A 17,367-nucleotide genomic window follows, 5' to 3' on the forward strand; every position below is an offset into this window, starting at 1 on the left:
ACAGCATTCCAGGTGTGGCCTCATCAGTGCAAGGGGGAGAATGGCCTCTCCATCTGCTGGCAGTGCCCTTCCTAATGCAGCCCATGTGTACCACTGGTCACCTTTGCTGCAAGGTGTCTGATGGGACAAATCCCATCTCCTTTTCTGCAGTGCTGCTTTCCAGCCAGCCTGCTTTTTCCTTTCCAGGTGCAGGAATGTGCACCTCCCTTTGCTGACAGTTGCAAGATGCCTGTCTGCTCACCTCTGCATCCTGTTGAGATCCCTCTGAACAGCTGCACAGACATCAGGTGTATCAGCCACTCCTTTAGGTTTTGTATCATCTGCAAACACGTTGAGAGTGCACTTGGTCCCATTGTCTAGGTCATTGATGAAGATGATAAACAGCACTGGTTCCAATATCAGCCTCTATGGCGCACCACTAGGGACTGACGTGTAGCCAGACTAGGTGTTCCTGAACTTCTGGAACACAGCCATTCAGCTAGTTTGCAGTCCACTTACCTAGCATGTCCTTAGTTTCCTTATGAGGATGCTATGGAAGACAGTATCCAAAGGCATACTGAACAATCAAGGTAAATAACATCCACAGCCCTTCTCTACCAAGACATTTATCTCATCCTAGTGGGCTAGGATGGATATTTCCAGTCTGGACTGGACTATTTCCAGTCATCTTTTTGTCCTTAATAATTGTGGAAATGAATTCCAGCATTATTCGCTCCACTACTTTTCCAGGGACTGAGGTGAGGCTGATGAGCCTGTAGTTCTCCAGATGCTCCTTGAACATAGGAGCATCATTTTCTTTCTTCCAGTCCTTGGGAAGCTCCCTTCATGCCCATGACTTTTCAAAGAGTATTGAGTGTGGCATCCATGGATGAATCCCATCCTACCCCATGGCACTGCCTAAATCCAGCCAGTTTAAGGGAATTCTTCTGTTCTCCAGACTTTTCTGCTCCTCTTAGGCACCTCAAGTTCCTGAAAGAAAGTCCTACCAGAAAAAGCTGAGACAGGGGCAGCATTGAGTCCCCCAGTCTCTTCTGTGTCCTCTGTCAGCAGGTCCCTGCTCCACTGAGCCCATTTTCCTTAAGTGTGACTTCTATTGCAGAAGTCTTTGTTACCTGTCATGTCTCTCATCAGATTAAGATATTCCTAATTAGGACATAGAAGAAACATAAGGTTATCTGAAATATGAAAAAAAAAAGCATTTCCCATATGAAAATATGGGAAAAAAATCTGAGCAAGATAATAACCAATACTGAAAACCAGTAAAGAGAACAGTGAAATACCAGTCAAATATGCCATGTCAAGTCAGGAGAAATATTTATTGTTATTAGTGCAGAAATGCTTGTCCAGCTTAAGTTCCTTTCCAGGACTTCAGGAGAAAATAAGCAAGATTTTTGGGTTCTTTGAAACTCATACACCCTCTACTGGACGTTATATTCTACTGCTGCAAGAGCATAAACACGATTACCAAGGGAATGTTTGTTACAAAAGATACACTCCTCCTCTTACTTTCAAAATTGCTTCAGCTCAAGTCCCTCCTCAGGTCATTCCCAATAAAATATATAGTACAATCTGAATCTACACATATATTCACAGCTGCAGAACAGCACAGAAAAAGTTCAGGCTTTCCTCTTGCTCCCTGCTGCAAATACACGAGTGCTAGTGTCACTCCCCTTCCAATTTCCAGACCAAGGAATTCCACAAATGGGACTCAGCCACAGTATTCCAGTTAAGTTGTACTGAAGTCAGTGCAGCCACTTGGGTTTGCATTAGTGAAGGTGAAAGAAGAGCTGTGTGACTCAAATTTAAATGCTGCAGAGGAAGGGAATGGCATAAAAACCATGGAATTTTTTCCCAGCATTAAGTTAAAAAAAGAAGATACTTTCTTTTCTCCTTTGTTGGCACAGGAATCAATATTTTGCAGCCTATAGAAAATGCACACAAGAAACCGTAATAAAACAAGATAAGCTTGCTAGAAAAAAGACAGTTCATCATGCTTAGTCTTGCTGCTCTGGTAACTGTGGAGACTCAGCGGCTTATTCTCATGAGGAAGGCTTTTGAACACCCGCAGATGCATGAACTCATCGTTGCCAACATGGACCTGCAAAGCACGAAAACCAGTGAGTTACTCCATGGAGTAACAGCAGCCTTCAGTGGTAAGGATGGTGTAGACTGGTGTGTTTCGAGGATGGAGAAGCAGAGTAGTAAGAAAACCCATCACCTCAGAAGGTAAGGTCTTGTTTTAAACCAGAATGGGAGTCATGACTGTGGAAACACCACCCAATTCTTCTTTGCCTGTTAATCCTCCCTATGCCAGAGATAGGGAACATACAGGGAGGGAATCAGACAGGAGTTGCAGAGAAGTGATTACTGCATTGAATACATGCAAAATGCTCTCATCTTATCTGGCACAACAAGTGTTTGGTTTTATGTGTGGTAGCACTACAGGCAAAGTCAGAGCAGGCTGGATGCTTTTTTGTGTCTTTACACATCTGGACGTCACTTAATGCAATGTTAGTGCTGAACATCGCACACATGTAATTATCCCCCAAACCAAACTTCAGAAAATAACTAAAAAGTAAAAGTAATTATGAAAACAGAGAAGTTTTTTTTATCTCCATTTAATACAGGCTGGGTGGTGGTGGGATTATTAGTTTTGTTTTTTTAACACTGGGGTATTTTTAAATGGACAGTTTTTTCTTATTCAGGCCAAATCATAAGCATCCGTCTCTACAAAAGTAAAAACCCAAACCAGAACAAAAAAACAAACCGAACTATTCCAAATACTATACGCGTTAATTAAAAAAGAAAATAAAACCTCATTGCTCAGCATCCTTTACCTTGATGAAGTAGTTTGTTCCAGCAACCACCTGAGTTTTAAACTCCACAGCAGTGAAGACATCAAAGGTTTTCCCTTCTTTTTCTTCTAGCTGAGATCTCACCTTAAGGAAACAATAGGTTATTTAAGACTGATGCAAGTATTTAGGACCTAAAGCCTACACTATCAGTGTGCTCTAGCACCCTTCAGGTCACTGCTGCTGAATTCCCACACAGAGAATTCCTGCTTTTCTTAGTTATTACAAAAATCAAAATTAATAATGTTAAGTTTTGTGTTAAAGCAGAACCAGAAATGTAGACAGAAGCAAAGCCACGACAGCGGTGTGATTCAGTCACCAAGTCTGGAGTCTCCAACAGAGAACTGTGAGGGTGTTCCAGATTTATTTGACAAATTATTTCCTCTGTTGATATCTCAGCTTCTCTTTCTGTCCTGTACATCTAACAACAAATGTAAAGTGATTCAGTATCTAAATGCATTGGACTATATCTTTTTAAAGAGAAGATTTCAATATACATCATTCTTACAAGAAGAAAAAGGGACACTTCAGCATTAGCTCCCTTTTCAAATTCAGAACAAGTTCTTACTGATCTGGCATCACAGAACAGACATCCATCCACAAATCAAGCTTTGAAAGCCAACTACCCAAGCCTAGGCTTTTACAGCTCTTACTTGATAGTTCTTCCATATTTGCTGGAATCTGTAACATTTTAAAATTGCAAATATTTTCCTAAAAATAACAGAACCATAAAGCCTTCTGAGTGATCAACTGAGTTTTCAGAGTGTAAAACCAGTGCTCAAGAAGTCAGAATAACTTGTCCAACACCCCAGAGGGAGGCATGAACTCGTAAGAGTTGCAGTTTTTCTCTCCCATGCTTGACTCTCTAGAATATCATGGCTAGATGGTGAAATTCCTGGTCAGGAAACCAGATGATTTCAGGCTTTGTTTACAAGGGTGAGATCAGTTAGTCTTGGAAGTCCTTGCTGCTAGTGCAGTTCTACCCAGGCCTTAGCTCCTGCACTGTATCATTATGTAGCCTTCCCTCCACTCTGAGTGCAACTGTACCAAGCAGTGAGCAGATCTTCTCTTTCCAGTCATATGGTGTACTTCCTCTTCTTCCTAAATTCAAGGGGAATAAATACATTTGCTCTCCTGCCTGAATCCCACCTGCTTCCTTGGGAGAAAACAAGTGTCAGTTTTGTCACTACTCTTGGCGAAGTAGGAACAGAAACAATTCCTGCTACAGGGTACGTTCTCCCACCTCTCCCAGCACTGAGAAGGCACAGGACCAGATTCTGGTGCCTTTCCAAGACAGCTCAGCAGCGACCATCCTGTCCCTGCGAGCCGTGACCATACTGCACCTCTTCTCTCAGAGGTCTCTATACTTCTTCTAGGCTATGAACAGTACATCAAAAGTAGGATAATTGTGTTTGGATGCTTTTGTACATGTTTTTTGCCATATGGCAAAAAAAGTGCACCCAACAAGTTTGCATTCTAAGATGCAAGGAAGGGTACAGGCCCAGAAAGCACACTGACTCAGTCCTCCACTTTTCCTTTCCCCTGAGTCAGAAGAAGGAGCAAGTGGTTTCAGTTGCCATCACCAGAGCTACTATTACAAATCTCAAGCAGGGGACAGGGCAGACAGCGGTATCCCACTGGCCCTATCCTGCCCTGTGCTCCTTTAGCAATCCTAGGCACTGTACAAGGTTGGTTTCACAGTCTCAGAATCGCTCTGGCTCAGCATGTTTTGTATTTCCACCAGGAAGCTGACCACTGGGCTCCATGACCACAGACAGCTCAGAGCCAGACGTGGCTGCAAGCTTATGGTAGTGACTCACCACAGCATGTTACTAGTGAGCATCCTGATTCAGTAGGGAGAGGGAGAGCCCAGAGGGAAATACTCTGCAAGATCTGGTATCAGCCCGCCCTGCTAGTTCATGATCCCAGTCTGGGTCTGGGGGTCCTGGTGGACAATGCACTAAATATGAGCCAGCACTGTGCCCCAGTCACACAATAACAGGCTGCATCAGCAGGAACCTAGCTGGAAGAGAGAGGCAGGAAATTACTGGCACTTGTTGGAGAACATTTGGAATATTGTGTCCAGTTTTGGGCCTGCAATACAAGAAAGATGTCAATTAACTGTAGTGAGCTCAGATGTCGGGAGCACTCTTGCTGTGAGAAGAAAATGAGCTTGCTCAGCCTGGAGAAGGCACTGAGGCTTTCCAGTACCTACAAGGAGTCAGATCACTGAGGGGTGATGGCAGAATAATGGGACACAGTGGTCATAAATTGAAACTGGAAGTTCAGACTGGGTATAAGGAAAGCTTTTCCCCTGGGGACACTCCTGCACTACAGCACATTGCCCAGAGAAACTGTGCAGTTTCCATCCTCAGACCTGACTGAACAAAGTCCCAAGGAGCCCAAGGTTGCTGACCCTGCACTCAGGCAGAAGATGCAGTCTCTTCCCACCCAAACAATCTGTGGTTCAATGACAGGGCTGAAAACGATCATACCCCAAAGACTCTTTGCTGTTCAGCGTGGCCCTTTTCCTTAGCCTTGGAGCAGTTACTAAAATGCGGATGGCTCAAAATCACCCTGAATAACCTCCGCCACAGCTGCCAGTGGCAAGCCAAAGGCTGAACAGGCTTGGGTGGAAATCCCTGCAGTGTAGATGCAGTGCCTATGGGACTCTTAAACCAGACACCATCAGAAGGAAGATGTCCTGCTCTGCCTCATGCTGTACCTACTCTAGGTGAGCAGCAGTACCTGCCAGGGCCACATTTGGTCATCACCAGAATTCTTATGAAACAATATAATGGAGGCAAGAACTGGAAATGTATTTATGGCAAGTGAACTGTCAGGCTGTAACAGATCTCCACAAAGATCTGATTTTAAGCAAACAAAACAATTTGAGATATCTACCTTTATTTAACAGAACTAATGTTTCCTTTACAGTCTGTGACATTTTGGGTTTTCCCACGTGTATTTCAGTAATTTAAACTGGCAGTCAAAACAAGCTGGACAAACTCTGAAGTGTTTGTGTGATTTAAATGAAAATAACAGATTTTTGTTAATTATGTTCACTTCTGAAGCCAACTGGGTGTTGTTTTTGTACTCCTCATCTTAGTTTTGGATTACCAACCCCTTGCAGCCTGCCACAGAACAGAAAAATCAGGATTTCAAACCTAGTGTTCAGCCCATATGCAATGCTAATTGCATATCTGCATTACCATTAACACGACATGTAGGCCCTGTCAGGTCAAAACAGTAATTGTGACTCTCAGCAACTCTCAGTAACGTAGTCATTACTACAAACCCAGGCTGGTGCTTAGGAGATGCACATCTCTCATTTTTAAATGCAAAATCATCAGATTCTACAAGCTAAATGTTAATTTCAATGACTTTTGTGCCTTTGGGCACTCTGTACATGTTTAGAAACAGCTGCAGCCTGGGGAATAAACCCAGGCTGGAATAAACAATGACAAAGCACATAAGAAGCTGGAGCTCGTCCTTCATCTTTCTTCACTGGCTTGACACACCCTACCTAAAACCAAAAAGCAGAAGGAGCTTGGGTTTCTCGGGACTGAACCACCACCACGTGCTTTGAAAGAACTTAAGTTGTACATTGGCATTTTCAGAGTAAAAATACGGGCAGTACTTAAGTTACTGTACGTAATACCAGGATTTGGAGCTGGCAGTGATTAGAGCTTAATTCTGTGTTAGGAAATAGCAGAAGCAGCAAAGGTTTTTTTGCTTATCCCCTGATACCCTCCAAAAGCCCCCCAAACAAACAAGCAACCAAAACCCAACGCACGAACGTGGTTACAATGTTTAGACCTTGTAAAAACCATCTGAGGTCCTTCCTCAAGCTCAAGAACAGGCACACGCTAGAGCTGCCCGGTGCCCCTGCGCTGACGCTGGTAGGCAACACATCACCTGCACAGCCAGGAATGGAGCTGGGCTCACCCCAGCTCTCCCTGAGCACTTAAACGCTGCCTGGGGCTCCTCTCTAAATCCTCACAAACGTCCTTCTAAAATGCTGAACCTGCTCTGAATGAAGCCACGCTCGGCCAAGCAGGCGGAGGGCGGGCTGCAGAGAGGCAGTGACTGCGCACACATCCGCGCCGCTTGGCAGCCTTCCTGCTTTTACCCTGATGGGAGCAAAGGCGTCTCCGCGCTCGGCTGCGCACCCGGGCCCCGCCATCCCCTGCACGGGGTCGGAGCCCGTCGGCGCATTCAAACCTACCGCCGGTTCGTGCGTCCCCCGCCGGGGAGGCCCAGCCCGACGGCAGCCCAAACCGTTGGCTCCGACCGCCAACAGGCCCGCTGGGAGCAACCCCGGGACACCCGCCGCCAGGCCCTGCCGGGGCCCGGGCCTCACCCGAGCCCCTCACCTCGTCCACGATCTGCTGCGTCTCGCCGGTGGCGGGCCGGACCGCCGAGGCGCCGCCGCACAACATGGTGGACGCCGGCTCCGCTCCGCTTCGACCCCTTCCTCCCCGGCGGGGGGCCGGGCCTGGTGGCGGGGCGGGATCGGAGGCTGCACCGGGCGGGTCCGGGGGCGGGTGGTCCGCCGAGCCGAGCTGAGTGAGTGCTGTGGCAGCAGGGGGCAGGCGGGCTGGGGTGGTTGTGGTACAGCACAGCGGGACCAGGCTTCAGTGGCTGGGCAGGAGGGTGAAAGAGGGGGAAAGCTGGAAGCGAACCGCAATAAAAGCGCCCGCAGGACGGCCCCACCGGTGACAGCTCTACACGAGGGTTGGTTGTCCTCGCCTCCACTGTGGCTGTTGTCTTTCCCAGTGTGTCACGTTTTCCAGAGGCTGCCACCTTTCGCTTTACCATGGCAAGTGCCACGTCCGGGACTTCCTTGTTCACCATGTTGTTCCCTCTCCCAGGCTGATTTTGCTGTTCCTCAGCCAGCAAACTGAAGGCCATGTTGAATTATCCAAGTTTTGAGACCCCCCTTGGTGAGACTGCAGTCTGAATGTCCAGCTTTTTAGCTACATTTCCCCCCAAACATCTGCATTTCTTGGAAAAACAAGAACAAAACCCTACCTTCCCCCCCCGCTTCCCAGCAGCCCTTGGAAAAATTCGTAAATACAACCCTAAATTTCATAGCAGGAGGTATTGCATGCTGGGTGGATCTCCTGCACTGGTACGGATGACATGGTGAGAAGCATGAAACAGAATGAGGAAGCAGGATTTCTTTCCTCTGGTACCATCTCTCTCCTCTGTGGAGGGCAAATAAACATCCTGCTGGGGCTTTGGGAAGGCAGAGCTCTGCCAGGTTTGTGAGCAGAGTGGGGATGAAGGATGGGGCTCTTCACTGGGACATTTCCTTGCCTATCAGCCAGGTTTGCCAATAGAAATCCCACCACAGAACAGATACACTCTGTTGTTGCTTTGCTGCTGGTTGGTTCAGGAAACACCACAGTGGCACATGCTTTCCAGTAGGTTTTTGAGCCATGGTAGGTGTTGGGGTGGGGATGGGGCAACCATTCACTTGGGCAGCTTCTAGTGAGACATGCCAGTGGAGGTTCTCAGGCTTGAGCTTTCAACAGAAAGGTGTTACCCAACATCAGTATTGTCTTGTGTGACACTGGTTTTTGAGTGACCGCTGTTTGGGTGGGTGTCTGAGCAAATTGCATGCTGGAGGAGAACATACACCCACCTCTGTGCAGGGGAAAAGGAGTCTGGTTTCAAACCCCTTCACGGAGAGGGTCCTTTTCTGCTTAACTTTCTTTGCATCTAGTGTGTGTGTCACTTTACAGGCTGCAGGAGCGGCTCTCACACAGTGTGTGGGGCTTGAGGCTTAGAACTCCAGGTGGGTGTGCACTGGAGGTAGATGGGGGTTCCCCAGCAAACTGAGCATGGTTGGTCTGTTGCTGTAATATTATGGCAGTTGTTAGAGCCTCATTGTGTGCCAGGCTATAAATTCCTTCTAAGTAGATGTAAAGAAGTAAAAAACATCTAAAGAATGAAAACTACCTAAAGAATGAAAACCACCCAAATGTCAACGTTACCTACTGTGTGCCTAGCCAGTGAATATTGTTCTCCAACCAAAGCAGCGGAGGGTGACTTTTAGTTTCTCATGTTGCATGTGTTTGTGCAGTCTTTGGTTTGTGTCTTGTGTCATTTTCATTTCATTCATTAAACTCTTCTCTGCTTTCAGTGCTGTCAGTTTCGCTTCAGTTTGGGTTTGGCCCGTAGGAAGGATTCACTAGCACTAAAACTGTTTGCTTACTGACATTTTGGGAAGTGTGGGCCGTAGCCGAAGTACTTTTTTTAGCCCTTTCTGCCACCTAGTGCCTATCTCCATTCGTGCAGTCACACTGAGGAGACCAAGGATCTCGGTTCCGTAATCCAAACTAAGCCTAGAAGCCGTGGTAAGAAGGGACCGTTTTTTTAAGCAACTTTCAGTGGGTCCAGGGGTGGAATGTGGTTTCCAAAACTGGCCACAAGGATTTGTGTTTTCAAACTACTCTTTCTTTCTGAGTTTGAAACAGAGCTCTTGAAACTCAAATACTTGTGATTTGCAGGCCTTACAGTTGAAGTCAGATTGGTTCTTATGTGCTGCAATTAATTTTTGAGCCCACTCTGAGGGGGATGCAACAGATCACCAAACGGGCTAAAATAAGTTGTCTGAATAGCATGCTTCTTGGGCTTCTGGACTTCCATTTTACTCTCCTAAACCAAAACCCCTGTTCTTAGTCAGCAACAAGTGGAGGTGGCAAAACAAAGTTTTTATGCAGTAATGTCGCCTGTTTTATTTCCTGCCCTGGCAAAAGAACAACCAAGCACAAACAGTAACAAGAGAATTGTGGTATTTTCCCTAACGCGTTCACATAGTCCTTTCATCTCTGCTCACACTAGGCTGCAGACCTTTCCATACTGGTTAAGACTACCTTCACGCTTGATGAGGGAGGGTGCTGACATCTTCATGTCAGACAGTTGTTCTTGCACATGGGATCTGGGAACAGGGAAATCAATTCTGCAGTGTAACCCACCCCCTCCTGCTAGGCCATTGAGGGGTGCTTTTTCTCTCATCAGACTGCACCAAATTTCTCTTCTGATGACTCTCTTACTTCAACCTTCCCAGCATGGATGGAGAAGAACCAGGCATACCTTGCAAAACCAAAAGCACTTATGTCTGCTTTTGGGGGGAGTGGGACAAGAGTAATGAAGTTCTGCTATGCTCTCTTTTGAAGTCCTTATAGTTTCAATTTAGGTGCAGTCCCCCCTTCTTGTGCTAAGTGCCCTCTATTCAAGATGGATCAGGAGGGAAATAACCTAATAGGTGGTCTATAGGAGCCAAAACATATCTGATTTATCCATTTGTCTTTGTGTGTGTCTCAGAGCCCAGGCCTGTACATCTTCCTCTTCCAGTTGTGTACCAGTACACACACTTAGATGGTCATCCATTCCTGCAATCATATTACCACACTTGGAGGCTATTTCTCCACACCTAACTCAATTTCACTTGTTTCATTTGCTTTCTATCAGGCCCACCAGTATCATCACAATTAGCTCAATGCTCTGTGCAAGGCAGATTAATATGGCAAAGCACAACACTGACTATGGTGCGAAAGGGTTAGCCATGTATGCCATGTGGAATATTACAGTAGCAACACTTTGTTAAGCATACAACTACTAGCGACATAATCGATCATGGATACATCTCGTTGTGCTCTCACAACGTTCTCTGGGAGGGATTTATAAGCTGTTCTCCCCCTCCATTAAAGCAGGCAGGCTGGAGGTAAAACTACCTCAGCTGAAGGAAACCAGTAGGAACCTAGGAGTTTGGGCTAGTGCAATGGAGTCTATGAAGAGTATTGTCCAGTATTTCCTGCTGGGCAGAAGGGAGAGACTGGGACATTACTAAATATAAATAGCAGGGCGCTCTGTCACATTAAATACTTTACATGTTCACACCCTTGGCTGTACACAGCATGCAGGATGTTGGGGGCTTTTTTATTTTCCCCATGACCGTGCTTTCCCCAAGTGAAACCGTGTACCTTGCTTTTGGTAGAGCTGGGAGTCCTGATGCACATGGTTACAGATCACATATACTGGATAAAGAGGGAATATCATACATAGTGGGAAAGAGGAATATTATACATAAATGTAAAAGCAGAGTATAATGGAATTGCCTAGTGCCTCCCATAGTCAGCTGAGTTGCAGTCTGGCAGGAAAAGCTTATGGAGGCAAGGCAGCATGCAGACTTCTGCTTAAGCCCCACCAGAGGCGATCTTCACTTGTCCTTCTGAGATGTCCTGGTTTCAATAAAGCAAAAGCAAATCCAGTCCAAGGCTCCCCAGACACAGTCCTTCCTCTGGAGGCACGTGTGTTACCCTGCCAGTGCTAACAGTAAGGTTTGGTGGGGCTGTGTCACAGGAATGTGTCTTTGTTGTCTTTCCCATTCAGAAGCAAGAGGTGAGCAAGTTCCTCTTGGGGGCTGTTGTGCTTTTCACGCTCTTCTTTTGTTAGGAATGTACCGTGTTCTCTGTTACAGAGCCACCTCCAGTGCCTATAAAATTTCGGGAATTAGCTGATGGCAGGGAAGGCTCCACCTCAGGGCTTGGTACCTCTTCTTTGGTGTCACCCACCACTGACTCCTGCGAGCTGCTCTCTGGGCTGGAAGCTGCCTGGAAGCTGGGCTCAGCGCTGAGGGGCTCATTATTCTGCAGGGGAAGCAGGGCCCGGTGCCGCATCAGGCTTTCATCGCTGTTCTGAGCCTCCAGGGAGTTCCTGCGCTTGGCATTCCTGTTGGCCATGGCATTCTTCTGCGGCTCCTCGAAGCTCAGTGACAGGGTGACAGTGCCGCTCCCAAAGCTGACTTTCTGCTTGCAGCCACGCTGCTGCTGGCGCTGCCGCTCAGCGGAGGCTGGTAGAGGAAAGGGGTCTTCATGGTTGCTCTTGCTGCTGATGGAGGAGGAAGGAGTGGACCCGGTGGAGCCCCCCAGGCTGTTGGAGCGTTTGCGTGACACATTGCTCCTTCTCAGCGTGGCCCTGGCAGCCACCTTGAAAGCATGGGCAGCTGTGCTGCAGCGCACCTCCTCGATCGTGTTGCGGGAGGGCTTGAAGAGGATGATGTAGACTTTGTTGAAGAAGATGCAGGCCAGAAGGCCAAAGCTGGCAGCCAATATCGCGATCACCTCCACAGCAGAGACGAACTTGCCGTATGTGCTGGCGTATGCAGGAATGAAGGAGATCCACACAATGAAGAATATCAGCATGCTGAAGGTGATGAACTTGGCTTCATTAAAATTCTCAGGCAGCTTTCGAGACTTGAAGGCGAAGAAGAAGCAGATAGCTGCCAGGAGACAAGTATAGCCAATGAGGAAGCCAAGGGCCATTAGGGAGCCTTCGTGGCAGGTGATGAAGATAATCTCATCCTCCAGTTCATGGTTTCGGTAACTGGATGGTGGGGCCGTGTACAGCCAAATCACACAGATGACAATCTGTACAAACGTGCACAAGAACACCAGGAGGAACTGGAGGTTGAGGCCCCACCACTTTCGGTGGAGGCTCGTGGGGATCTTCGCCTCAAAGACGAGCAGGACACGGTTGGTTTTCACCAGGATGCAGGAGATGCAGAGGACAAAGCTGATGCCAAAAGCTGGTTGCCGCAGACGGCAAGTCCAGTTCTGGGGCTCACCAATGAAGAATAATGAGCTGGAGAAGCAGCAGAGCAAGGAGAAGAGGAGGAGGTAGGACAGCTCCCGGTTTGTGGCCTTGACAATGGGTGTGTTGCGAAATTTGGTGAAGACTCCCAGGACAAAAGAGGTCAGGAAAATTCCCAGCACAGCAAAGAGAGTCAGAGCGATCCCAAAGGGCTCAGTCCAGGACAGAAATTCTATCTGCTTGGGGATGCAGGATGTGTGGTTCTCATTGGACCAGTAATCCTCAGGGCACTTGTCACAGGCACTTGCATCTGAAAAAGAAGTGACAGGGAGAGGGAAGGTTTGGCACACTGAGAGGCTGAAATGTGGGTTGACATGTATTGCGGCTACATACCAGCCTCTATCTTGAATACATGGGGTGTTCCCTTCAGGTGTCTGCAGATTCACAGAATCGTATGTTGGTGTTTCAGAGTGTTTTACACTGAAACAACCAGCCTCCCACGGGCAGGAGATCACAAGGCATGCTTAGTTCCAGCTTTAAGCTGGAAAGTCCTGCCCCTGCCCTTGTGGTTTTGGAATCTGTTTCTGGGCAAAACTTTGCAACTACTGTAACACAGGCACTGTTCCTCTTTCTTCCTGTTCCTTCATTTTTATCATCTACTTCTCTCTGTCTTCATATCTCTCACACTTTTACCATCATGTGAAACATCTGCATGTCTCTATTAGAGAGAAAATTAAAAACGTGCCTGCCTCCTTTAGTGCTTTGAGATCCTGTTTCATATTCTACAGAGGCAGGTCTTAGAAGTGTTTAAATTGCTCTTTCCTGAAGGCAAGGAATGCCCTTGACTCCCAGCACGCTCATTTCATGTTGGAGCATCAGGGGAAGATGTGTCTTAAAGATATCACTCTCCCCACACCCAGCAAAGTGTCCTACTGGTACTTGCAGAGGGAAAATTGATGCCTCCATCTCTTTCCTCTGCATGAAACTATTTGTGCCTGCTGGGATTGCAACATATGTCTCCAATGACTGCCATGATCAGAAGGCAAGGACCTGCTGCTTCTGGTCTTCTCCTTTGATCCAAATGGCTCTTGGCCTCCAGCGGAGGCAGTCATGACCCCTTTGATGGCAGTGGAAAGGGGTTGAGAGCAGTGAGTTGGAAGTCACAAGCTACCTCAGCCTTTAGGATTCCAGCAGGATAGCAATGGGCTGCAGTGAGCTCTGGGAACAAACATTCAGAAAACTCCTTCACCAGCAGTCTCCCTCTGAGCTTTGCACCTGAGCACAGAGACTCAGAGCATAGCTTCCAGAACAGAGCATGGTGCTAATGAGAAAGACAGGAATACCCAGCTAATAAGGACAGAGGATTTCAAGCTCTCTCCTGCAGGCTTGGTTGGAACCTGATACTGCTTTCCTAAGGACATCTGTAACTTGATACTGCTTTCCTAAGGACTGATTGCCTCACCTAAGCTGTTGATGTGAAAAACCGTCATTTCATTTACATCCATTGAGCCAACACTTTGATTTTTCTTGTGTCTTTTACCTGAAATCTCCTGCAAACTGCAGGCAAGGCTGAGCTAACTTCACATAGGAGGGATTCCATCCACCTCTACCAAGACACAGGGGCAGCTATCTAGCACTGCATCCTAAAGATGTGCTTTCACTGTTGTCTTGAGGTGACCCAGAGACCATGCTGCCACAGAAGGGAGTAAACCAGATCTTTCTCCTCCCCCAAGGCTGCTCATTCCGGCCTTTTACTTTGTGTTAGCACTAGAGGTCACACAGCTTCTCATTCTAGCTGGAAATTCAGCCTGCCAAGAGCTGGTTTTCAGGAAGACTAGAGAAGTTGCAGAGAACCAGCGCTGCTCCCAGACAAAGGGTGGGAGCAAGCAGCTGCAAGAGGACACAACAGATTGTCTCCTTCGATGGCATCACTGTCTCAGCTGGATGAGACTGGTTGTAAAACCACTCTCTATGCCTGTAAGACTGGCAATCACAGGAAATAAAGAGCATTACTGTCAGCTGAAATTGAAGCAGGAAACTGTCAGAAAGCAGTTGCCCCCTCAGCCCCACAGATTTCACCAGTGCACCAAGTGATAGCTCCCAAAACCATGAGGAAAACGCCAAAAGACCCCTATTACACATGACCAGAACTACTTCCATTTAATCTGAAAATGCTTCTCCCAAGCATCCTGTAGTAGTATATGTTCATAGTAAAAACACAGAATTCCTGTGTGACAGGATACAAATTAGATTCTCCCAAGGAAGAATGCTTGCTCTAAGTGTTGCAAGCAGCTTACTGAAGTTTTCATCTTGGCCAAGGTCTGCAAGTGTGCACTGGGACCAGTGCTTCTGGAAGGGGTGTGTTGGGATCCCAAGTGCTCTTCAGTGTGGAGGGAACTACTGTTCTGAAAGGATTTATTTGCCTTCATTGCCCAGCACTGAGGGAGCACTAATGGTGTTGGAAATACAGAATTTTTCAGTCAGTTCTAAAACTGAGGCTACTTTTTCCCTCCACTGCAGAACCTGAGTGGCTTGATCCAAGCTCCCACTGAAACCAACAAATAAGATGTCCATGGGTGTTTGGTAAGACCCCAGGATTTTGGTCTCTTGCAGTGCCAGTGATCAACAGAAACTGTGGTTGATGATTCCATAAAGGGAAATAATCCTCTCTGCTTGTGAAGTCCGGGATGGAACTGACTTTATTTCTTCATAAAGCATGAAATAACCGTGCTAACATGAGGAAAAGATGGAGGCAGACAGATAACTATGGAATTTAGGATTAGAGTAGGAAGTGTCTCCTTCCTTCGGGTTTTTTTTGAGGAATAAAAGCTACTGCTACAGTGCAATGGAGTTTACTTGTGGCTGCCTGAGAGGCTTCCTATATGCAAGTCTTTTTCTCAAGTTCTCTGCCTTAACTTTTGTAGCTGAGCACAGCAGGAACAAGCAGGTTTAGTGGAAGACAGGATCTGGGGGCCACAGGACTCAACTCCTGAAAGCTTTTCAGAAGCCCCTGCAGACGTTCTGTGCAGCCCCCTGGCAAGGCAGCCCCCAGCTCAGCACTGCAGGGAAGTGCTCTCAGCACAACCGCAGGTGATGCCCAGGGGGTCCTGTGGTCCTCTGCAAGCCCAGCACCGCTCCGGGGGTATTACCTGTTTCATCACTGTACTCCCCGTCAGGGCAGTCCACGCATTCGAAGCAGCAGGTGGGCTCTCCCTCAATGATGCCCTTCCTTGTGCCTGGGAGGCAGTCTCTGCTGCAGTTAGAGAAAGGCACCTGCAAGAAAAGAGCCCAAGGAGGGTTAACAGTGTCAGTGCCCCATGTGCATCTTTTCTACAGCAGGACCCTTGGCTTCCTCCAATGGTGTTATTGCTTGACTAGCATGCTGGATGGAGAACCTCAGAGGCTCACCTCTTTGCTCCACACAACAGACATTTTGCACAGTAGTTCTCCCCCAGCTCACTGCAGTGGTGTTTCTTTGAAAGACCACATCAAGGGATGGTAGATCAGCAGATCTTTGTAATCTCTTCTGTGTTGTGGGCACTCTGAACTCATATATGACACAAATACCAGAAAATGGTCATTAGAGGGTTAAAAGACAATCAGTCTCTACTGGCAAGCATTTGAGTCAACCTTGCAAATATATCCCATATATTGCATATTGACTGCTAACAAATTTATGGGAATTAAAACAGTTTCATGAAACCCAGTTCCTCTTGTTCTCCTGAAGACCCTCTCCAACCCAGAAACAAAACAGGTAAATTAGCTAAACCAGAGGCGTTTCCATACGAAAGAAAGGCCTTGTTTTTGGAACACTGAGCATCTAAAGATGCAAACTGGCAGCCATATGCAAATCCAAAGGCTTCCAGGTTTCTGCTGTTGCAAATGATGAGCTGTGTCACCTGCTGGCTGTGCACTTATGCTGTGTGTGAGTCCACCTGGGCATGGTCATATCCTTGCAGCAACGGGTATGCTCCCTGCATGCCTAATGCACACTGACAATGAGTTCAGCATAGTAAGCAGAAGGCTGGGCCTTCTTTACTGAGGAGCACAACCGGAGGTTGGACTCATCTTTTTCCCAACTAAATTAAGGAAAGAGGTAGCACAGATGAGTTTCCTAGCTCAGGGAAGGTAAACCCACAATTTCCACTGCCAGCAAAGTACTATGATCCATACATACTTAAGGGCTGCTCCGGTTGGAAGCCTCCATTCATCTTTTTATAAGTACTGCTAGTTTGCTCAAGTGCTGATCTCCAGGAACCTACTGTGTGGATGCACTTAGGTGGTGAGTCTGGGATATCATTTGGGTATTTCCTGTATGCAGGCACTGACCTCAGTCACAGGGTACATGAGTACTGCAAGTAAGTTGCCTTGATAGTGGCAACTCGTATGTGGAGATGCCTGTTTTGATATTCACCTGCAGCTGAGAGTGGTTGCTGTTGCCTATCACTCTGAAGTACAGGTGCAGCACAGTCTGGGAACACTGTTTCTAAGCTGTTAATCAGGACTGCATAATTCATTGGACAGATACACATCCAGGGCAAATACCTGAAGCTCCCCACTTGAAGCACTCTTTGCTGTTAAGACCTATTCCTTGGGACAATCTTTCAGCAGGCAGTGCGTCCACCAAGAGGACTTCACCAGTCTAGACAGTCACTACTGATTTTGAACAGGGCTGAATCAAAGGCCTGACTGAAGTCATGCACTGCTTCCCCATTATCTACTAAGCTGACTGAGCTTCCAAGGAGGAACATTAAATTGATCTGGCATGATTTCATCTTGACAAATCCATTTTACTTTTTCTTATCAGTTAATTGTCCTGTGCTTATAAACTGTTTAATAGGTTTTTTTTTATCTAGTCTTTGAGGTTACTGAAACCCGGCTCAATTGTGTGTAATTCCCTTGGCTCTCCTAT

At 47.0% G+C, this 17,367-nt stretch overlaps 2 protein-coding genes across 2 annotated transcripts in view; both read right to left on the bottom strand.

Annotated features, from left to right (window-relative positions):
* Positions 1 to 1,378: 1,378 nt before the first annotated feature.
* On the bottom strand, positions 1,379 to 7,317 carry CSTB (cystatin B). Its single transcript, XM_057415971.1, has 3 exons — positions 7,229 to 7,317; positions 2,838 to 2,939; positions 1,379 to 2,098 (listed from the first exon to the last, which is right to left on the bottom strand). Exons 1-3 carry the CDS (start codon positions 7,292 to 7,294, stop codon positions 1,970 to 1,972), a joined length of 297 nt encoding a protein of 98 aa, XP_057271954.1. The 5' UTR covers positions 7,295 to 7,317; the 3' UTR covers positions 1,379 to 1,969.
* A 2,255-nt stretch (positions 7,318 to 9,572) lies between these two features.
* CASR (calcium sensing receptor) overlaps positions 9,573 to 17,367 on the bottom strand; it is a 38,292-nt gene continuing 30,497 nt past the window's right edge. The window contains exons 5-6 of the mRNA XM_057415962.1: positions 15,605 to 15,728; positions 9,573 to 12,765 (exon numbers count right to left, since the gene is read on the bottom strand). Of these exons, the coding sequence (XP_057271945.1) occupies positions 11,315 to 12,765; positions 15,605 to 15,728 (1,575 nt within the window). The 3' untranslated portion in view covers positions 9,573 to 11,314. The remainder of the gene's footprint in view (positions 12,766 to 15,604; positions 15,729 to 17,367) is intronic.

The sequence above is a fragment of the Pezoporus wallicus genome, unplaced genomic scaffold, assembly GCF_028554395.1.
Source record: "Pezoporus wallicus isolate ANWC-B61680 ecotype Strahan unplaced genomic scaffold, APGP_CSIRO_Pwel_v1 contig_6814, whole genome shotgun sequence".
Taxonomy (NCBI): Eukaryota; Metazoa; Chordata; class Aves; order Psittaciformes; family Psittacidae; genus Pezoporus; species Pezoporus wallicus.